Source organism: Monodelphis domestica, chromosome 1, assembly GCF_027887165.1.
Source record: "Monodelphis domestica isolate mMonDom1 chromosome 1, mMonDom1.pri, whole genome shotgun sequence".
Classification (NCBI taxonomy): domain Eukaryota; kingdom Metazoa; phylum Chordata; class Mammalia; order Didelphimorphia; family Didelphidae; genus Monodelphis; species Monodelphis domestica.
The window spans coordinates 79,942,859-79,966,668 of NC_077227.1; the positions used below are offsets into that span (position 1 = coordinate 79,942,859).

At 37.7% G+C, this 23,810-nt stretch overlaps 1 protein-coding gene across 2 annotated transcripts; it reads right to left on the reverse strand.

The window, feature by feature from the left end:
- Window positions 1-1,683: 1,683 nt before the first annotated feature.
- CCNJ (cyclin J) lies at window positions 1,684-20,717 on the reverse strand. 2 transcript variants are annotated; one of them, XM_001366908.4, is made up of 6 exons: window positions 20,335-20,717; window positions 19,010-19,119; window positions 15,575-15,785; window positions 9,259-9,558; window positions 9,010-9,169; window positions 1,684-4,867 (listed from the first exon to the last, which is right to left on the reverse strand). In XM_001366908.4, exons 2-6 carry the CDS (start codon window positions 19,076-19,078, stop codon window positions 4,453-4,455), a joined length of 1,155 nt encoding a protein of 384 aa, XP_001366945.1. In that variant the 5' UTR covers window positions 19,079-19,119; window positions 20,335-20,717; the 3' UTR covers window positions 1,684-4,452. The 2 variants fall into 2 exon arrangements, with proteins under 2 accessions (XP_001366945.1, XP_007478777.1); XM_007478715.3 differs by lacking the exon at window positions 19,010-19,119.
- Window positions 20,718-23,810: the final 3,093 nt, after the last annotated feature.

The window sequence follows — 23,810 nt, forward strand, 5'->3', positions numbered from 1 at the left end:
GTAGGTGTGTGGGAGGGAGCTGGGGGGATTGCCTCTCATTCAGGCAGCCACTTGGCAGAAATCCCCAGGAAATTTACATTTTCATTAGAGGAAGATAACACAAAAGGAGAACTAGAAGGAGGGGATTGTTTGTGCAGAGTGGCTTGGTGAGGAGGCTTAGAAACCTAGAAAAATAAGGCATTCTCTCACTTATAAAAGTCAAAGGACCCAAAGCTGAAACCTGTCATTGGTTGAGAGGTGGAAGTGACGGGACAAGCAAAGAAGGCATAGTTTTGCAATAGCCCCCAGAACAAGAGTAATTTGTCCTTTGAGACTTGGTTTAGGAGGCTAAGGCTCAAGCTATGAAGTGGCTTTAGTAACCCACGGCATAAAGAAGCCAACTCATAAGGAGTCAATACTTCCCAAACTTGGTGGGCGCCCCACCGCCATCCTTATATCCAATACACCCTGATGACCGGGTGATGCAGCCAGATGGCAAGGACACTTGTTTTTCTCATATTCATCCTCAAAGAACTTAGTTTGTGTTTGAAAAATACCTGCGGAATGATCCACTTTTGCATCATTCAAACTGGGTTACCTAATGTGGGGTTGGATATGCTCAGGGCTGCCTCCCCACTCCTAGCTTCTATTTCTTTCAGGCTTAAAATGACCCCTCTCCTACTTCTTATTCAGGGTATTATTTGCCATAAGGAGATGCAGCATACAGCAGGAAAGTTAGACTCATTCATGTACAAGTGTAAGTTCCACTTCTATAGGTAATACCTATACACGCCCTTTGAGAACAACAGTCCTACTACACCACACACCACACTGAAATGTCTAATGACACTATCAAACTCTTTAAAACGCCCAAGCAATGCTATGAACACCCAGACGAATAACATTTAAAAAGTGAAATTGCTCCTGAGAAAAACGAATTTACACAGACATAAGCCTTATTCTCACTTGGGAGGAAAAGAACAGGAACAAAATTTTCTTTGCCTAGCCAGCTAGTAAATTTCTCTACTAAAATCCCCGTGATACTATGTCGCCGTATGGAGATGACCCTAGGTTTTTTGTTTTTTAATTCATTTAATTGATTTAGAATATTTTTCCCTGGTTATATGATTCATATTCTTTCCCTCTCCTTGCGTAGCCGAGTAATTCCAGGGATGACCCTAGGTTTTTAAAAGAATACACATTGGGGCATGTCCTGCTAAGCTGGAAAGGCTGAGCATAGATCCAGGGATAAGATCAAGTCTATGGGCCAGGAAGCAGTCTGATTAAATTCAGAAAGGTCTATCATCAGATTAATCATAAAGTGATCAATTCTTTAGCCCCAGGGGCTCCTGAAAAATGAAGGAACTCAGAACCATGATGGAGCTAATAGAACAGTTTGAGAGAAAGAATTGAAATGAAGACACCAAAGGAAACAGAGATATAAAGTTTCAGTAAGTCTCATTTTAACTTGGCCCCTGCTCCCTGCCCTTCTGCCTCAATCTCTGGGTTGCCTTTTGCCTTTCCTCTCCTGTCTTTGTTCTTTATTTTTCAATTCCCTACTTGCTTTCGCTTTTGGAAAGCAAAAACTGCATAATTATACTTTATTTAAGATGCATTTGTTATCCTCTGCATCTAAACACTGAATATAAGAATAGACCACAATAAGTTTAATGAACTGAGTTAACTAAAGACAAATGTGCACAATTACTGCGTAATACCATTTCTGGACTGATTTCTTTTTATTATTTGTAAATATAACTAAATAAACAAGTCTGACTTATAGTTCAACATAGTTAGATGAAATCACAAGTATACATCAAGAGCTCATATTTAATCAAATACCAAAGCCATAGTACTCAAAACTAGTTTTATTGTAAAATTCCAAGTGCATAGCACTCATCTAGATTCCATTGTTGTGGACTTTTGCATTATAAGCACTATTTGGAATTAATGCCATAACACACACATACATTTTGGTTTGCAGTCTGACATTTAGTAGTGTATTTCACTGGACTTTGGTGAAGCCCTCTTCTATATAAAATGAATCTGTTCACAGTACATGTTTTGATGGTCTTTGTACTCAAGAGAAACTCAGACTAAGCAATAAGTTAAATAAAACAAAACAAAATTCCAAGGCAGCAAGCAATAATGAATTGCTTTTAAACTGAAACCTGAAGCTTTAAAATAGCCAAATAAAAAGGGGTATGCAGCAATGATAACCAATTATTTAATTCCATCCTTAAAATCAATCCACTATTAGTTGGCTGTCTGAATATAAGACTGGAAATTATTGAATTCTTTTTAAAAAAGTACTCTTCTGCAACAAGAATGACATTTAAACCAATAAAAGCATTTGACAAGACGTTAAGTTATCATAGGCACCAGCACCAGCTGTTGTTTCAAGTTGGGATCTCTATCCCAAAACTTTACATTCATCACATATCGAGGTAGTTAAAATATTAAAGGCTTGACTTAAGGTTGCAGTACTGTGAAATATGAATATGACAAAGTTTCCTTTTGTGTCAACTTCCCCCAAATCAAGTTTTCTCCAGGCAAGAAACTTACAAATAAGCAAATATGAATAAACAATGTTGGAGGTGGGGGGAAGAGTTAATTTTTTAAATGGCACTTTAAGAAAGCACACCTTCCATAGTGAATGTTTTAGTCTTAACCTGAGTATTGCTTTCTACTAAACTTACTACAGAATGACTAAAGCATCTTAAGCACAGTTTATTCTTTTAAGGAAAAAAAAGGAAATTGTCTCAAACACTTACTTCACATATGTAGAACTACCACCTGCATCAAGAATTGACATTTTCCTGGGAGTTTCCCTTCCTCTGCCAAGTCCCTTCCCTATCAAGGAGTACCTCAACTACTTTGACTCCTGCTGCATACCCATATCTTGGCAATCATATTGACACTGAAAATTTAGCACATAAGACGGCAGTCAATTATCTGCCATGTGCATTCCTTTCCATGGAAGTGCTACTTAAAAAAAACTTCTTTAAAGAACTTACTCATTTTTAAGCAAGGAAGACACCCTCCACCAAACCCCCCTCTCTCTGCCCACAAAGAAAATATATGTAGCTAACAGCATAGTTATTGTAATATATTTATTTTCTCCCTTTTAACTTACTACCTGCCTGCCCACCCCCTCCCCTGAACACTCCACATCCTCCAAGTTGCCCTTGTGGCCATGATTACTGCTTTATCCACCCACTAATAAGGCAGTGGAATTTTAGAGAATAAGCCAGTCCTAGTACTGTACAAACCAGCTGCCATTAAAGCAATTTTCTATAAGCGCCCTTAAATAACATTTATTAGTTGGATCCAAAAGTTAGTTATAAATCTCTGTCTCTTGTGAAACAGAAAGTGCCACCTGGCACAAACCTGAGAACCTTTCCTTACAAATACTTTTTTAGGCTCTGCATTTTGTAATTGTGCTACCGCTTGAAAAAATAAAAGAACCTCGAACTACCAAATTTGGGGATAAATCAGATTGACTTAGGAAATACAAAACCTACATATAGACATATAAAAATGAACCACAGGTATAACCATTTTATCTGTCCTGCGCTATAATCCTATATTCTCATTTGAAAGCAAATGGAAATATTTTGGCCTAATTATAATTTATGAACATTTATAAATTCCTCTGGCTGTCAATGCTCTCAATATCGCACAAGCATGCTGCATTACAGTTAAGTGTTTCCAAGCAGTGCAAATTCCCTGAGTTAGTATGTGTTTTCATCTAAACTTGAGGCAATGATGTGTATTAAAATCATGATTTTATAAATGGAGACAAATTTTGCCCTTGATCTCAATCTGTATGTCCAAATACACATACTATTTGTAAGAGGAAGTTATGTAAAATAATTTCTACTAATGAATTTAGTAGTTTTCTATAGCACAGACTGATGATACTGCAGCATAGCACTCAATGAATCTGAATGTAGTCAAAGTTCATCTAGAAATCAAGTATGTTATTCAAAATCAGAATATACAAAAATGACCTCTTCAAAAAGTAATACTGCAAATTTCCTTCATACAAAAACCATTTGGCAAGTCCACAGAAAAGTGGTTTCCTTGAGATTAATGTCAGTATAAAGTTTATCGTAAGACAAATGCCATTATGATGAATTATGAACTGTTCCAAATGCTTTTTTTCTTTTTGGTAATGAATAATGCTTGAAATAATTGGACCTTCATTTGGGGTTTGGACATTTTTGCTCTACAGATTCTTGTGGACATAACATGCAACAGATTGGACATGTTCATAAGTATTACTTCAGTTTTCCCCATGAATACATGATGCAATGAAAGGAATACTTTAATTTCAATTTGTGTGGGTTCAGTGTTTGAAATCTTGTCTCCATTCAGCTCTGCTTTCCATCTGAATAGAGCTCCTTCTCTTAATCTAGGTCCTTAGAGGTGATGAGAATAGTCTGGATCAATGCTTATGCTGACAAATCCTCACCTCTCAAAGCATGGAGTGACACAAGGATAATGTTCATTTATTTGATAACTCCTGTTATAAGAAACACTAAGACATGGCTTAACCTCTACTGGTATTGCCAGGGACATGCCAACACCAGTCTGCACATGCCCAAGGCCTTGAACGTTGGTCTGTAAGCCGGAAGGACAAGTCTGTAAAGTGTAGGTTGAGGTGTGAGTGCTGGTAGATACTATCTGTTGGCAGTTTTGTTGCTCTGACACTGGATGGCGATACTGCAGTGAGCTCTGATGTGGCTGATGGAGATACTGAGGCTGCTGGATGGGGATGGGTCTTGTCGTTTGGGATGCAGGGTGAAACACACTCAGCTGACCTTGCTGGGGGCCAGGCTGTCCTTTCTGTTTGTTTGCTTCTTTTACATCATTATCGTGGGCACTAAGATACAAAGAGACAAAATACCCAAGTTATCTTAAATAATTAAGTATTCATTGCTTCATAGACATCTTACCATAATAATTCTAAAAAACCTTTAAAAAAGATAAGTTTGGCAAAAGACATACCAATAAGCTGATCTCATATGACTGATTCTACCAAATATGCTCTCCAGAAAATAACTCATTTTAGAATTTGACAGTCAAGAGAGGAGATTGTATGTAGCATGTGGTCAGATATGTACACTAGACTTAGGGAAGCAAAGTTTTAAAAACTTTTTAAATTTGGAGAAAGAAAGGAGCAGGGTTGGCTAAGTGGACGAGAGGCAGGCACAGAGATAGAAGGTCCTGGGTTCAAATTTGACTTCAGACATTTCCTAGCTGTATGACCCTGCATGAGTCACTTAACCCCCATTGTCTAGCCCTTACCACTCTTCTGCCTTAGAATCAATATACAGTATAGATTCTAAGATGGAAGGTAATGATTAAAAAAAATTTGGAGGAAAAAGATCACTGTGATTTTACAGCTTGACACTATAAAATAAAGGAACTAAAGATTCTGAGGAATGGGTTATTCCAATGAGAAAGAAGAGGAAGAGATATCTACAGAGAACAACATAGCAGTAATACAAGATCTCTTTGATAAATTCAGATTTTTATAAATGTACTAAAAAACAGGCACAGAACCAACCTGAATGAGAAATATAATAAAGGAATCTAAATATAATAGGAAAACTCAGTAGTATTCCTTTATTGATGTAACATTTATTTAGTTATTCCTCAATGAGCATCTAATTCATTTTCAGATCTTTGCTCCCACAAAAATTGTGATGTAAACAGTCTGCCATACATGAAGCATTCTATCAGTGAAGGGTATAGACATGTTAGTCATTTTATTGGCAAAATTCCAAATCACTTTCCAGAATGGGCATGTTAATTTGTAAGCCTTACCAACAATGGATGAAAACAGAGAAACACAGACTATAGTGAATTGATACGAAGATAAAATTAAGAGCCAGAAAAACAATAAGCAAATATGCAGAGTGACTACAATAATGCAAATGGAAAGAACATCCACAAAACAATCAAAATACAATGTTGCATAATTAAAAGATAATAATAAAAATCTAATTTTTAATTTTTTAAAGAATAAAAGGAAGCCAGAGGACAGCTGTGTTGCTCAGTGGTTTGAGGGCCAGGCCCAGAGACAGGAGGTCCTGGGTTCAAATCTGGCCTCAGACCCTTGCTAGCTGTATGACCCTGGGCGAGTCATTTAACCCCCATTGCCTAGCCCTTACTGCTCTTCTGCCTTGGAACCAATACACAGTATTGATTCTAAGGTGGTAAGTACAAAGTTTGGGGGGTTGTGGGGGGAAAGAAGGCTAGGAAGTCAGTGTGGTACAATAGAAACAGTCAATATATTTGGGTTCAAATACCACATACCATGTGGTCATGTTTAGCCATTTATACTATAATTTGGTTTACTTGTTTGCAAAGGATAGAAGGTATCATTTGGTAAGGATAGGTGAGGACTGGATGCTATGATTTCACTGGTATTGGGAACTCCCAAACAAGAAATCTACTTCTAACAAGGCAGGTCAATATCTTTTCTATAACTTATAATAGCTAACCTTTATGTGAGATTTATTATGTTTCAGGCACTATGTTAAGCACTTTAGAATGATTATTTCATTTGATCTACACAACCACCCTGGAAGGTAGCTGTGATTATTTTAACCCTATTTTACAGCTGAGGAAACTGAAGCAGAGGTTAAGTGACTTGCCCAGGGTCATACAGCTAGTAAGTCTGACGCTGGACTTGAACTAGGTCTTCCTAACTCTAGGACCAATGCTCTGTTCACTGTATCACTTAGCTGCTCCTAACTTACAACTTCTAGTATTAGAGTTGTCTGGGACATTCATTCGTTAAGTGACTTGTCCAACATCACATAGCAGTAGGTTATCAGAGATGGGACTTGAAATCAAGGCTTCCTGGTTCTGAGGCCAGCTCAGTATTTCATTAGGCTATGGTGACTTTCTCATCTGTGAATGAGGATAATGCTAACATTATCTAGCTCACAGATTTATTGTAAAGAAAGTTGTTTACAAATATCAAAACACTGCATACATGTAATTTAGCATTGTGTGCACTGATGAGAGAGAAAAAATAACAGAATTACTCATCTACTTTTTTTCTGTTTTCTCTATCAAGGGGAACAATCTTCAGATGGAAAAAGATAGAACAGTCACAGTAAAGAGGAAATTAAAACCCAAGATAAGTGAGCTGATTGTAAAAGTACCTGTTAGCCCATAAAGTTCAAATTACCTGACCAGATTGCAGAATACAACCTATAGCGCTGAGAGAACTTGCAGATGTGATTGCTAAATGTCTATCTGAGATCTTCCTGTGACTATGAAGGTGCTAGCCTTAAGAGCAACGATGCCTCAATTTTTCAAAATGCTATGAGGGCCGATTCTGAAACTAGACTGATATCTCCTCTAGTAAAGTTCTAAAGCAGACTGCTTTCTAAGTTTTTTTAAAAAGCAGCAATCAGTAAGACCTGGCCTAAGGCCACCTGACACAGATTAAGGGAATACTGAGGACAAAGTATGTATGAATTTCAGCAAGGTGTCAGACAAAGTCTCTTCTAATATCTTTGTGGTCAAGATGAAGTAATCGCAAGTTAGGCAATGGTGGCCCCTACAAAGTATGTGTGAGAACAGGAAACAAAGTCTCTTCATCACAGGTCAGAGCTATGGAGGAAAACAACTGTTGTCCACCTATTATTCAGACCAGGCTAAGAAGGTTTGCATGCATCTGATTCTTTGGCTAATATTAGCCATGGATCCCCTTTGCAATTTTATGCCCCCAAAAGTATAGTCAGGGACCCTACCTGGCTTCTAGGGGCAAGGTTTTTCTAAAGCCCTTCATGAAAATCAACAAATTATAACAACAAATAACTTAAAATTGGTTGTTTCTAACTTGTGCATAAGGAAAAAATTAGAAAACATTGTGATTTAAAATACTATCTAAATTTATGCCCAAAAAAGAGATAGAGTAGTTATTAAAAGATGTAAAATGAATAATTTTGATTATATTAAATTAAAAGACTTTTATACAAACAAAATTAATCTAACCAAGATGAGAAGAGAAACAAACTGGGAAAATTTTTTAATAACAATTGTTTCTGATAAAGGTCTAATTTCTCAAATTTATAAAAAATTGAGTTAAATTTATAAGAATACAAGATATTTCCCAACAGAAAAATGGTCAAAGGAGATGAACAAGCAATTCAGATGAAGGAATTGAACTCGCCATTTAGAACAGTTTTTCATATGATTATTCACTCTTCATTAGAGAAATGCAAATTAAAACAATGCTGAGGGAGTATCTCATACCTATCAGATTGGCCAATATGGAAGTAAAGGAAAGTGGTAAATGTAAGAGGGGTTGTGGCAAAATTTGGACACTAATGCATTGCTGGTGGAGTTGTGAATGGATCCAACCCTTCTGGAGGGCAATTTGGAATTATGCCCAAAGGGCAATAAAACTGCATACCCTTTGATCTTGTAATAATACTACCACCGTGTTTGTATCCCAAAGAGAAAATTAAAGAGGAAAAGACCTACTTGTACAAAAATATTTACAGCTACTCTTTGTTGTGGTGGCAAAGAATTGGAAATTGAGGCGATGTCCATCAATTGGGGAATGGCTGAACAAATTGTGATACGTGTTGGTAATGGATTATTATGCTATAAGAAATGGTAAGCAAGATGATTTCAGAAAAAGCTGGAAAGATCTGCAGGAACTGATGCAGAGCAAAATAAGCAGAACTGGGAGAAGGTTGTACACAATTGCATGATGATTATCTGTGAAAACTTGGCTACTTTCAGCAAAGCAATGATCTGAGACAATCCTGAAAGACTTATGATAGGGAATGCTATCCATCTCCAGAGAAAAAACTCTTGGAGTCACCTTCAAATCAGTGTATTTTTAATTTTGCTTCAGGGTTTTGGTCACATAAAACTTTGCTCTTATAACAATAACCAATATGGAAGTGTGTTTTGTATGACAATAAATAAAATAAAACATTATCTAATTCAAGAAATTACAACTAAACTGCAAATACAAATAAAGAGGCTTACATCAATAATCGTTCAATGCACTGCACCAGGAAATCCCAAGAATAGGCAGTTAGGCGATGTAATCTAGTAGGCCACGTTGGGGAAAGACGAAGAATGATTCTTGATGAAGCCACACAAGCAGCAGCTACTAGAGAAGGTGCATAATTTAGAAAGGCATAATCTGTGAAGACATCAAGAATGAATTTAAGTAACAGAAAGTACACAATCACCAACTAACATCTAAACAAATTACTAGAATCAGAAGCTTACCTTGCAGTGACACTTCCAAAAAATAATCAGCATACTTTGCCATGTACAATTTGGTTTTTTCCAGACAAACCATTGGCCAGCCATCATGCAGATCTGTTTCATGTACTGCTTCAGAAAGATAATACTCAATAAAATGGGCAGCTGTCGGAAGGCAGAGGTTCCACTGAAATGTTTCTAATAGCAGTAGTTCCATGTGTAGCAAATTTTGTTTTGTTAATACTAGATTCATGTTAGTCATACAACCAAGGCTGTTCAGCTGCTCCAGTTTAGGCACGCTATCTTCCTTTTCTTCAAATTTACCTTGGAGAACAAAAACACAAAAAGAAATTATTAGACAGCAGGAAATTTTAGTCAGCCAATGAAATGTTATTCATCTGTTGTCAAAATGCAATCCCCTTGATTCAAAGAAAAAGTCCCTTCCTCCTAAAGCATATAAAACATGGTATTATCCTTTCCTTTTCCTTCTGGTTCAATAGATCAACTTATGTAGTTGATCATTTTCCTCCCAGAATTCAGAACTATGGAATGTAGTAAACATTCAGATATTTTAATGAATTATGAAAATGGAGCTATACATCTCTGACCATTTCTATTTTAATTTTTAAAATGATGAATAGGAGGAGTTAAGAAAAACCTGTAAAGACTCATATGAACTTGTGAAGTGAGCAGAACAAGAACACTGTATGGAGAAACAGAATTAATTGTATGATAATCAGATGCTCAATGGTGAAGGACTAAACTATTATCAGCAATGCAAGGTTCCAAGATAATCCCAAAGGACTCATGATGAAAAATGCTACCCATAGCCAAAAATTATCTGTTGGAGTCTGACTGCAGATCAAAGCATGTCTTTTTTTTTTTTTATCATATGAGTGATGTCTTCTGTCACGACATGATGAATATGGAAATATTCACCACATGAAAGCATGGTATAATTATATCAAACTATTTACAGTGGGGGGGGGGGGGCACGGGGGGAAGGAGAAGAAGAACCTGAATGGCAAAATGTCAGAAAATTGCCAAAAAATGTTTCTACATGTTGCTGAAAAAAAAATTTTTTTTAATTAAAAGATTTAAAAAAACCAACACATTTCATCCTTACAAATAAATTGAAAATTTTGCACATCACAACTATCTGAATAGATCTGAAGAAATTAGATTTTCTCCCTCTCCCTGCTCCAAAAAAAAAAATAGAAATAAAGAATGGTTGAAGTGAAGGGACCTCAGGTATTATTCTGCCCAACCCTCTCATATCAAAGATTAAAAAAACAGGCTCAGAGATGTCAAGTGATTTGCTTAAGACAAAGGTTCTTAATTGGGGGGGGGCAGGATGTCATGAAACCCTTTGGCAATTTAAGTGCATAAATAAAACATAGCATGACAAGGTAAACTTATTATAGTTACCAATTTTTTAAAAGTTAAGAGGTTCTCTGAAATATATTCACAAACCCTAGCTCAAGGTTTATGTCTAAAGTTATATACATCTTGCTAGGAACAGAACCAGGACTCAGATTCAGGTTTCCTGACCTCTAATTCCATATTCTTCCTAGTATACCAACTATCAATCTCTTGCTTTTTCAATTGCTAAATTAAAAATAAGATTTAAAAAAGACAGAAATGACAATTTCATAGAACAACAAAGTCTCAGAGGTCCTAACTTCCTTTTGATAAAAACTGGTTTAGATCCACATGCAAAGAACTCTCTTTCCTAATTCCTCATCCTTCAAGAATCACTCCTCTAGGAGACAGTTAAATTTTCTACTGCAGTTTTCAATTATTCAAGGTATTCAAGGCATCTTTAAATAATCATAGAACTTGGGAACAACCTGAAGAATTCATCTGGTCCAATTTGCTGCCTGCATCCCAGTAAGATCATCATTCCCATTTTATTAATGAGGCAATGGAGATTAAGTCCTTAAGACTATCTAGGAAATAGTAGAAAAGAAACCAGCCTTTCTGTTTCACTGAACCACATCTTCTACCTTCTGGTGCAGTGCCTTCACTACCATAAAATGTGACTTTATGTTCAAGTGAAAAATAAGCGACAACATTAGCTTCAATAGCTCCTCCATAACTGTTACCATAGTATATACCACATCACAGCTATACAGTTTACCATGAACATTTATTAAAATTTCTCCTTCCAATTTTCTTGCTCACATTTAACAGGTGAAACTTAAGTACATCAAAAAGTCATGGACTCATTTTATGTAAAACTCCTATATATTATTTCTGGTAGGAATTTGAGACAATGTTTACAATTTAGAATTTTCAGACAATTAATAAATACTTACTCCAAATTAGCATGCTTAAATTTTCTAAGCTTTAAGCTAGCAACACCTGTTTCTAACCAGGGGGCTGCCTTAAAATACTTTACCTAGAAGATAATTATTCAAAATTATTATAATATGAAGAGAGAGGGCATTCGTTTAATGGTCTCATGCTAACAAAATGAAAATCAGAATGAGTAATGAATTAGAAATGCAAATCAGAACTCTACCTTGCCAATTAAAGTAGCAATAATACTTGCCATGTACTTCAAAGAACAGTTGTACACATTAATTAATGAGAGGTTTGTGTTTGAAGTTGTTTAGAAGAAAGATATTCATTATTAGGACACAGTGTTAACTGAGATTTTGGTACTACACTGCTTAATTCAAAGAGCAAGAATGCTTCATATTACCTCTTTAGAACTTCGACCATCTAAACCAATGACAAGGCTACTAATTTTATAGCTGAAGAAGAGAAGGTAAGCAGGTACTTTGCCCAACATTACAAAAGCTACGTATCACTAAGAACAGAAGCTGAGGAGCCAATCTTTCCAAACCAACCTCTAGACTTGAAGATCAAAGCATAACAACCCCATTTCCCATGCAATATCATAGTACCTGAGTAGGCAGGGGCTTGTTATGAAACCTGTATTAATAAGCATTTATAGGAACTTTATATTTACCAAGTAGTTATTAAATAAGTATATATTTCATAACTTACTGTCTTTAGAAAGGCAGTATACATTTAAATAGCCACCTTTGGGATTTTTGCTTTGCTTCAGATGAATTTTGGGAGAAAATTTTTTTAATTAAAAAATTTATTAATATATCACAGCTACCTATTTCAGGATGAGCTAGTTTAAAAACAAACAAACAAAAAAACATGGGCAAAAACCTGGAAAATTCTGAACTGAGAATTAGCATTGTGTTTCCTTGAAGTTCCATAAGTACAAAGTCACTGTAGATAAGGGCAAAAGACCTTGGCTTTTGGCTTCATCTAGCTTCTGAAGGAACACTAAAGTGCTATATGAATATGAACTGAAGTCATTTTGGAGGGAAACAAAAAAAAAAGATGAGCTAATTATTAAATGTTCTGGCCACATAAAAAAAATAATTCCACTTTTCCGTACAGCCCAAATGCCTGCCATAAGAAAGGTACAATGGGATCTACTTGTGAACCCCAGAGACCATGTCTATGTTGGAACTTAAAAAGCATCTGAGTTCTATTATAAGTCAAAGAGGATGGGATTGAATGTGGAATTCCCTAGAATGATCCTAGATCAGAAACCATGAGAATGAAATAGTAGGCAAATGCTATATGGCTGTCCAAATGAAAATATATAAAAATTCAATGTAATAAGCATTTATTAAGGAGCTACATGCCAGGTATAGAGGACACAAAGATGAAACAAAAAACTCCCTCAAGGACCTTACATTCTGGGGCGTAAGGGGAGCACATCTCCAACAATCAGAGGATCAGGAAAAGCTTAAGGAACTGAAGCACCATTGAAGACCTGCATCTTCCACCTGGTACTATGTCTACCTGCAAGTACCAGGGCCTTCCTACCAAAACACTAGCCAAACTACTTCTCCAGTTGACACTGCACTTCAACAATCCACAGTGTTAAGTCTTGGACTGCCTTTGCCAAGGTCTCAACATCATCTTCTAGGCCAAAGATTCTTAACCCAGGGTCCATGGATGACCAGGATCCATAGAGACTTCAGAGAATCCTTGAACTTGGATGGGGAAAATGTTTTGATAACTTTATTTCAATTTGATATTCCTTTATATAATTCTATGTATTTTAATATATACATTTAAAAACTTATGTTCAGGCTGCCATAGGAATCCATAATACAAAAAGCAACCCCCAGCGCTATGTCCCAAGATTAGAGGTTTTTACTTCACACATACTTTCTAAAAGTGTGAAGGGGGGGTGGTGGTGGTGGTGGTGGGGAATGTAGTTCTTTTTCACCCAAGTCAAAATCTAGGGTTTGGGATATGGTATGGTTGGGGCCACTAGCATTTATTAACCTAAAACATCTATATGGGTCTGAAATGCTAGGAATGGAGAAATAGTGGCCTTTCTGGGTCATCATTTTAAGGTCTGTCAGATTTCTCCTTCTTTCTGTACCTCTCCCCATCCCACAAGGGAGGAAAAGGGACTTCAGAGTATAGGCAGCACCAATCCCACTTTGATCTGAAGAGGACAATTCACATTTCTGTAGTATTACAAGTTTTAAAAAATGAACTTCTCACTATCCAAATGAAATGCCAATGTTCTAAAAGGTTAATAACAAAAACTCCTATTTTGTTAATACTTCATGTGTGTGGCCTGATAAAAACAACCTGAAGGATTATATTAAACCACAAAGGCTAGTCTGCCAGGCTAGCTGAAGTCTCAAGAAAAACAAGCAGTAGAGAGGGCAGTTAGGTGGCACAGTGGATTGAGAGCCAGGCCTATTGGAGGTCCTGGGTTCAAATGTGGTCTCAGACACTTCCTAGCTGTGGGACCCCTCATTGCCTACTCCTTACCACTCTTCTGCCTTGGAACCAATACACAGTATTGATTCTAAGATGGAAGGTCAGGGCTTTAAAAAGAAAAAACAAAACAAGCAATAGCTCTGGACATCAAAAAATTAAAAGTTTACCTTAAAGAAATGGTCTATCTCTATAAAATGATCATTTTAATTCTAATTAGGTTGTCAAAAAACCTAGGGCCAGCCCAGAGGCCTGTGAAAAATTGCTTTCCCCTTCCACAAATACATGATCTCTTTTACATACAGATGTCTGTGTTAAGTAATTATAACTTACTTGAAGACTAATTGTTAGTAGATAAATGAGAGCTTTTTCTTTGTCTCCTCTGAGAAACAAAAAAGCTCTGGGAACAACAGATTAAGTTTGGGTGAGAAGGCAATTTTGTGTATGGGATGAGAAATGGGGCAAGAGTTTAATTCAACAGAAGCCAGACCCCAGAAGAGACCTATTTATTTCAAGAGTAGCCCAGTCTGAATAGCAAAGAAGGCTGGGTTCCAGAAAAGACATGCAGGAAGCTCTTAAGTGGCTAGTGCAGAGGAATTAAAAAAAAAAAAAGACCAGGAATATAAACATGGAATAAGACAAAATACTCTAAAAGCAGAGGATCTGAGTGACCAGATAGACATGCCTAGGCTAGTTTCAAGCCAGATGGGCATCTCATAATTTAAGAGGAAACAACAAGGTAACTTAGACTCTACTAGAAAGTAGAAGTTCAATCAAAGAAGACCTGAGACCTAAATTGGATAATACGGGACTTTATGCAGAAAAGTAATTAAAGAGTTGCTACAAAGCTCATATCCCTACTTATTCTCATGACCCATATTTAAGTAGTTTCAGTAGCTACTTGGTAAAAATGCTGGGCCTGAGATGATGTTGTCATCATAACTCACTAAGACAAGCAGAGGATGATGGCTCCAAGATCTTAGCCTCCAAAAGAAGGTAAGCCCTCCCTCAGGTGCTGGTGGAAATATGACTACGCTTTGCTATGATGACATCAAGAATATGCATAGTAGAAATACAAGCCATTTAAAAGTCTCAATTTATGCTTCCATTCAGCCTTTTAAGAGAAGTAAGCAGCAGAATTAACTAAAAGATGTCTCAGTGCTGATAAGCTATGAAATAGCTCAGGGATGGATTTCTATCAATATAGAGATATAGCAAGACATCCAATATAATCTATTATCTACTGATAATGTCATTTGTTGGACATCATTTACCATATAGTTAGGCAAAGCTGAGGCTAAAGGTAGACAGGAGCTAGGTGCTAAATTTGCTTTCTACACAGATACAACTGTACCACATGAAAGTATCACCTACCATGTACCCCATAGATCCCTCTCTAAAAGGAGATAATACAAGGTTCTTGATCAGAGATTATGTAATAATCATCCAAATTCATCTTATTACAAAATAAACAAGAAGGGATATAAATCAACTACAACACATCAAAGTTGATCTTTATACCAATAGAAAACTGTTTCCAATTTTGTCAAGAGTACAAACTTACTTGCTAGAAGCAAACAGGAAAGTGCAACTAAATGCAACTGCTGGATAGAGATGTCATATCGATCCATAAAGAGGTCAAGCAAATAGACAGCAAGATGCCGAGCTGCAGGGCAAAGAGTGAAGCGATTGCTCACAATAGCAATCAGATCTGCAAAATACCGCCTGAGATTTAGCTGAGGTGACTGGCCTTTATAGGTGGGCAACTTCAGCTCCTAAAATAGAAGCAAGAACATTTAGCATTAAACAAAACTCAGATTATGAACCATTTGAACCAATGCAAATATTTTATACCAAATTGCTTTTAAAAGGTTAAATGATATACTATTAGTTATTTCCAATGTCTGAAACACTGAGTAAAACAGAAGGAAATTGAGAAAGCATTTAATAAATGGCATAAGAATAAGCTTTAATAAAATAATTATTCATTTCTAACATTTTAGTGTTCCTTGATCTCTTCTATGACCTAAAAAGTGCCTTGGCTTCATAGGCAATTCAAATTCAAAGTAATAAGAAGGATGCTCTAAAAATTTGTTCTCATGGAATCTCATCCAAATCTCACATGTCTTATGAAAAGTTTGCATTCCAGTAAGAGGACTTAAAAAAAAATGAAAATTATTTTCACTTTCTTCTTGATTTCCATTATAAAATCAGTAGTATCTCCAGTCCGGGGAGAGGGAAATGGGATCACAAAACAATATACTTTCAGATAGGAAGGAATTATAAGCGTATTGAGCTGAAGTCACTGTTATAAAAACACAAGTTTGGGCAAAACAATGTTTAAAGGGCAATTAATTCCAAAGGAACTATATAATAAACATGAGGCTAGCCAAAAAATGTTATATCAAGATTAATTATAATATATTTAAACCATTATGCAGTGACCCTTGGCAAATCATTTAACTTCCATTGCCCAGATCATACCACTCTTCTGTCTTGGAACCAATCATAGTATTAATTCTAAGACAGAAGGTAAGGGTTTAAGAAAACAAAACATTATGCAAAACTACATTGCATATCCAAAACTACTGCATTACACTGAGTACATATCTGTTGATTACAGTAACCAATTTTATCATAATTTGGCCATTGTAATACACTAATAACTATGTTTTCTGGAAGTCTAGTCCACATTAGTAGTCTCCCCCATCCCCTTTTTTCTCTTTTACTATTAGATAAATAGATGTATAAACAAAAATTTACTTAATTTGTATTGAAAATAGCTGGCTCTAGAGTAGGGCGAAATCTGTAGAGTAGGTTCAAATCTGGCCTTAGACACTTGTAAGCTGTGTGACTCTGAGCAAGTCACTTAACCCCCATTGCCAAGCCCTTACCACTCTTCTGCCTTAGAACTAATACCCAGTATTGATTCTAAGACAAAGTAGGGGCTTACCAAAAAAAAAAGTATATTGTAATATTATACACAAGTGCCTATTAACACCAACCAGGTAACACATACTTGTCTGAAAGCACGTTAAAGTATGTTCTCTTTAGGTTTTATAAAGTGAACAAGTTTCTCATCTCCAATGCTCTAAAATCTAAAGACTACATTTACTTAAGACAAGGAAGATTTGTGTTAATCACTCAATATCCATGTATACTGGCTGGAGAAAAAATGACACAAAAAATTGTAACAATTTTATCACAAACACAAAGACTGTCAATGACTTAAAAACCCAACCCATCTCACAGTAGCACAAACTATGATAGACAACCTTCAGATTTGGTTTAAGTATCCAAAATAAAGGAATACAACAAAGTATATTTCTTTAAGCTTTAAAGCTTCTTCTCCCGTACTTAGTAATAGTACTTCTCAGTAATAAACTTCTTTCTCAATTTTTGATGCTCTCCATTCCAATTATCAGTTCCTTCTCAGATAATCCCAAATTCCATCCTCCTCAAGTGGTTTAATTATTTTAATAGGATTAAAGTAAAGGCAGGTGACATCCCTAAGCATGGGAACAGCTGATGAAGCTTGCAAACTAAGAATTTCCTTAAACTTATCTCCAAAAAGTTGGAATATTCTCTTTTCAGTTTCTCTAAAAATTACTATTTATTTAGAAGTCCCTAGCCTTCAATATCCTTCTAGAACTCTAGTAGAAGACTTAACAAAAGAGGGAAATGGCAGAAAAACACCCAGAAAAAACTGTCCCATAATTGTGATCTTAATACATTCATATTCATATGTCCCACTCACTGGGAAAGTAAATTGGATATAGTAAGTCAGTTTCTTGGAACTCTGAGAAGAGATTAACTTCAATTCTGTGTAAAAAATAATTTAAGTACTAGGGATAAGGACAAGGTATTCAGGATACAAAGATAAAATAAATCAACTGCAAGTCTATACAAATAAAATTGGAAATTGTAAAAAAGATCTAGATTAATTTGTACTTCAAGAAAAATCTATCAAAGTTTATATAAAATAGACGCATCCATAGGTACTCTCATCATTTGTACCCAGCAGGTGCAATGTCATTTTGAAGGAAAGATAAAAGTTCCAACTGAAAATGAAATTCATAAAAAAAAAATCCCTAAATTATATCATCAATTTTCAAAGAGAAAAATCAGCAGTTCTATTCAGGAGTTTCCTAAATGGACTAGGCATAGAATAGTGTTTTTCCTTGTTCTTACACTTAAGTAAGACCCAGACCTAAAAATGAATAGGAATTAAAAGCATTTAAGATCTGAAATAATGGAGAAAAACCTTAATAATCTTTAATAATGGAGAAAATGGAGTTGGAGGTGGTTCACTGGTAGACAAAAGGACTTTATACTTTAAAACATATTTTTTTAAAAACCAATCTCTGACTACACCAGTAAATACATATTGTTGAATTGATTATAACAATAACTATACTGGTCTATTTTTCTACTTCCTGCAATACATCTATGGATTCAGAATTCCATTGTTAGTAGAGTTCTCAGGATCTGAATGAAGTATCTGCTCTTTCCACCCTCAAAGGCTGCCTTTATAATTTTTATTTAGTCTCCAAGGAGCAGAGCAAGAACAATATAAATTGTTAAGGAATTATTTTATGTATTAAAACCTTCAAAACTGTACACACCTAAGAAAAGTGAAAGGGACCTAACTAATACTCAAAAAAGAAATATAAGTCTCTTGCTTGCCCCCATCCCAAAAAGTCATTTTAATTGCTCTTTCTACAGCTGACTGTTTAACCCATTCTAGAAACAGAGAAGACAAGAACCATCTTGCACTTTTTGGTGAAGGCTTTTTCTTATGGACATGTTTTTGGATACAGGCCAGTATGGACTAAAGGAGCTGACCAGAGAACTAGGTAAATTCAGCTATTTTCCCTTTCCTGTCCTACAATGAGCCTATATCTGAGAATCTTGCTCCTCAAGCAAGAGTAGATTTTTTGTGATTGATAGATTAACTGAATTAGGCCACCTGAGGAGATGGAGAAGCATTCAGGATTACCTTGTATCGGAGTGCTTGATGAATATCAGCAGCCAGCTGTCCTTTCCACCACTGCCCCTCCAGCTCCATGGGATGGGATGGGAAGCTTAGCCAGATCCAACAGCTTCAGTCTACATGCATATATATATACATACACACGGGGAACTTACTGAGAACATTGGGATGCAGTTAATCCCTCCACCCTGAAAATCTGCTCAAAAATCAAAATCCTGATTCTCTCAAAATCTTACTTAGAAACCTGATCAATTCATAGGAACAACACTTATTAAGCACACCTCAGGCACATGGGTTAAGTTTTGAGGATTCAAGGACAAAGCAGTCCCTGCCATTAAGTAACTTACAATCCACTGGGGGTGGGGGTGGGGGTGGTAATAATTAGAGGAACGAGAGATCATTAACAACTTAAGGTATCAAGAAAGACTTCATAAAAGAGTGGTGGAATTCAGCCTTAAGCAGTCAGGGACATTAGGAGCTGGAGTGAAGGAAGGACGTGGGGGGAGGGAGAAGGGAGCCTGTCCTAGAAAAGGCACTTAAGTGGGAGATGGGATGCTGAGCTAGGCAGCGGCCAGCATGACCAGAACCAGCAGCTGGATGCAGCCGAACCTGCTGGCACCATGGGCAGCGGCCGCCTATCCAATCAGTAACACTGATCTATAAGGATGTCTGAGGGGTAGCAAGTGCTAGGGGAGAGTGGGAAGGAGGGTCAAAGGAGCCCACAGTACTGCCTCTGCCTACACAAGGCTTCCGTTCTATCGGGAAGGCAATTCTTTCCCATCAAAGTAAATATAAAACACATACATACAGACACACACACACCCCTCCCCAAACCCTAGATTAAACGCGTCACTTAGTCTTTGGACCTTAAGTGAGGTACTGGGAAGCCAAAGCTCAGAATGAACCTTTCTCGGCCCTCACAGGGCTTACGTTCTATCGGGGAAAACACCCCCTGCCCACGGCAGTAAATAGAAAATGCGTGCCCAAGGATAACTAGTTCTCCGCTACGAAGTCAAGTACTAACTGGGTGCGGGGGTGCCAAGCCCCAGAATGAAACCGCCCCTGCCTTCACGGGGCTTCCATTCTTTTGGGAAACCCCAGGCTGGCAAGGGAAGTACGACATGCACACTTTTTCTTGCACTCTCAGCCTGCTATCTGGGAGAGTCGGAGAGCCATACAGAAAGATGGACCAGGCGAGTGGGTGCGGGGTGGTGGCTGGGCGAGGCTTGGAGCCGGGAGCCGGAGTGGGACAAAGGGCCCGCCCGCCAGGGCCTCCTCTCCCACGCCGGTGGCTCCCTCACCCTCCTCGTCTCCTTCCTTCCGTCACTCACCCAAAATCCCTGTGCTCACTGCTCGGGCCAGGGCCCGACTCATCGTGCACGGGGGCCTCCGGTCCTCCAGGCTCGGCTTCAGCCCCGGGACTAGCAGCTCTCGCCGCTCATTGTTAAAGGGCCGGGGGAAGCGGTAGTGTGTACAAAGCCAGCGCTGCGGCACATGCTGTACGCGCCTCCGCCAATCCTGTGTCGCCTTACAGCGGAGTCGCCCTGGCACGTCCAATCAAGAACTGCAGCCTGGAGATCCAAGTACTCTACTTCAAGCGTCTATTTGGTAACTCTGAGGGCGCTTTAAGGACCAGGCATGCTCAGTTGGACTACACGAGCTGGGCTGGGGCGGGGCACTCCTCAGCGGCGGTGACGGGGACGGTGACGGTAGTAGTGGTGGCTGCTCCTACTGCTACCGCGCCGCCCCCGACACCCCGGCTGACTTTTTGACTAGGTCCTGGAGCGGAGGGTGGGGTAGGGCGGGGCATAAGGAGGTGGGTAAGTTTAACTCTTGCCGAACCGCAGGCGACGCGGACGAATTGTTTGGCTCTACCTAAAACCCAGCTGGCAGGGATTTTCTGCTTTCTTACCATTTCACACTTTTGAGATCTTTTGGCCAACGCTAGGAATGATACATGTGTTTGCATAAGAGGATATCAGTCGTGATTACACATGTATGCATTTCATACATTTGTACACACATAAAAATATATAAAATGAGTGATGTTAAATACTTGGGACACATCCAAATGAATGTTGTTCCCTTCTAAGTAAGACGCCTCAGGAAGTCGACTGTATGTACACTTTTATTCAGTTCAGTTCAACTTATCGAGCCTTGTCAACCTTGAAAAACCGACTCTCTAAAGTCGTTAGGAAGAAAGTCTTTCATCAGGACAAGGAAGACAATGCTTTGATTGGCCACTACATAGAGTCAAGTGCCAGACGCTACACAGAAACAAAACTCTGGGACTCGGGGAACACTGTCTCCAGGAAAAAGAACCCTGAAAGGAGATTTTCCAAAGAGCTGAAGAACTTGGGGTCCTTTATATCCTCTGGAAAATGAAGAACGGGAAACCCACACTGATTACAAGAAGGCTTGGTAAAGAGGCTATATAGCCAGAGGCTGGGATACCAGGCAGTGGCCGAAAATAGTAGTAGTAGTCTCTCGGTAACCGAGGATGACGATTGGGAAAAACTTCTAAGACAAAATTGGTGATTGAGATTTGATTATTTCTATCACTTCTATACAAGAGGCTTAATGGATGCTTGGGATTACATTGTTCAGTCTAAGACAAGGTCAATCTGGGACTTCCTTTAAGGCAAGTTTCCAAGGGACAGAAGAAAACTTGGGTATTCCATAAAACCAAGTTGAACAGTGGCTAATATTATAAAGAAGTAAATAAGTGAAAATTAAAATATACAAAATTTAAAAATTTTAAAAACCAACAGTGAGTAAAGTATTGTGCCAGGTGCTGGGACAAAAAGACAAGAAGGAAACTGCTTGAGATATACACATAATAAGAAATTGGAAGGGTTGGAAGCAAAGCAGAGGACTGAGGAAGGAATTTTTTAACTAGGAAGATCAGGAAAAAACACCTCTGGGAGATATATGTACCAAGCTGAACCTTGAAGGATAGTGAGGAAAAAAAAAAACTAATAAAAATCTGACATTTTTACAGTGCTTTGTATATTTGTGATTTTTTAAGCTTTTTTTTTTTTAACATTTTGAATTCTAAGTTTTCTTTCCTCCTTGGCCCCATGGAGAAAGCAAGTAATATGATCTCAGACATGTGAAGTTATACTAAACATAGCTTTAAGGGTTTTTTTTTTTTTAAGGTTTTTGACTCTTGAGACAACCCTTCCAAGTGAGTACTTGCAAGTATTCCATCCATTTTACAGATGAAGAAACTCAAAGAAATTAAGTGACTTGCCCATGGTCTATTACTAGTGTCAGAGTTGGGATTCAAATTGATGGATCTCCCAACTCCATGGCCTCTGATCTTAGAGGTGAAGGGGTGCATCCTAGCCATGAGGGACAGACAACCGGAATGAATGAGTGGGATATAATCTGTGCCTTTCTCATAAGAAGTGTTTCACCCCAATAGTTTCAAGAACTTAGATAGTGGTCAGTATTTTCCTTCATTTTAGAACACCTTTGGCCTGGCCATTTTGAATTTCAAAGACCTTAGGGATAAAGTAGTTAACTCACTTATCTTTTAAAAATGTCAAAGAAGATTCCTGTTATGACCTGAGTCTGGCAAGAACAAAGGAAGGGAAGTGGGGAGGGGGGAGGTTTTTTTTTTTCCCCCATTTGAATTAGTTTATTTAGTCAATTTAGAACAATATTCCTTGGTTACAATAATCACATTATTTCCCTCCCTCCCCTCCACCAACGCACAATTTTATTGGGTATTACTTGTGTCTTTGATCAGAACCTATTTCCATGTTGTTGTTTGCACTAAGATGTTCATTTAGAGCAATGGTTCTCAACCTCTCAATTTGTAGCAATGATGGACATAATGCATATCAGGTATTTACATTCTGAATCATAACTGTAGCAAAATTACAGTTTTGAAATAGCCACCAAAATAATTTTTTGGTTTGGGGTCACTGCAACATGAGGAACTGTATTGCAGGGTCATGGCATTAGAAGGGTTGAGAATCACTGATTTAGAGTCTACATCCCCAACCATATCCCAGGAGGGGGGAGTTTTTATGATTAGAAGATCCTACAAATTGGGTCTTTTAACTCAGTACTTTGACATTCCGTCAGCCTCTCAACTCTGTGAACTTATTGCAGTGCTGGGGTCCACTGTTCATGACCCCAATCTTCTCATGAGCCTATGGAGTTATTTGTCACATTGAGAAGTTTGAAGGGGAGCAATGGGAAATAAAGCTGAAAAGGTAGGTTGGAGCAGAAAACATTAAATACCAGGCTCAGAGGAGTTTGTATTCCATCTTGGACATGTTTTGAATAGGGGAGAATCATGATCAGCCTTAGGAAGAGAATTTTGGTAAAATGGGGAATTTTAAGAAAAATTTGAGACTGAAAGTAGAGAAAAATCAATTAAGAGATTATTGAAATTGTTCAAGCAAGTAGGGATGAGTGCCTAAGCCACAGGTAGATAAGAAGTAGGGAAGAGGCAGAGGTGAGATGGGGAGGTAGAACTGACCAGATTTGATATCTGATGTCAAGGATGAGTCTCAGTTTTGTATTTTAAACATGGATGACTGGGAAGATGATAGTGTGTGGTATCTTTGAGGAGGAGGATTAAAGTTTTTTTTTTTCTTATATTTCTTCCTATTGTTTAAGAACACCTTTGGGAATTGCTTTCTGGGCCTATGCACATTTGACACTTTGTTTTATGAAACCTTCAAGCAGCCCTCCATCACCCTAGGTAGGATTAGTAGGATTGTCCTAGATTGAACAATAAATCAAGTACCCATCCATCTCATCCTAGATAGGATTAGCAGATCTATCCTTT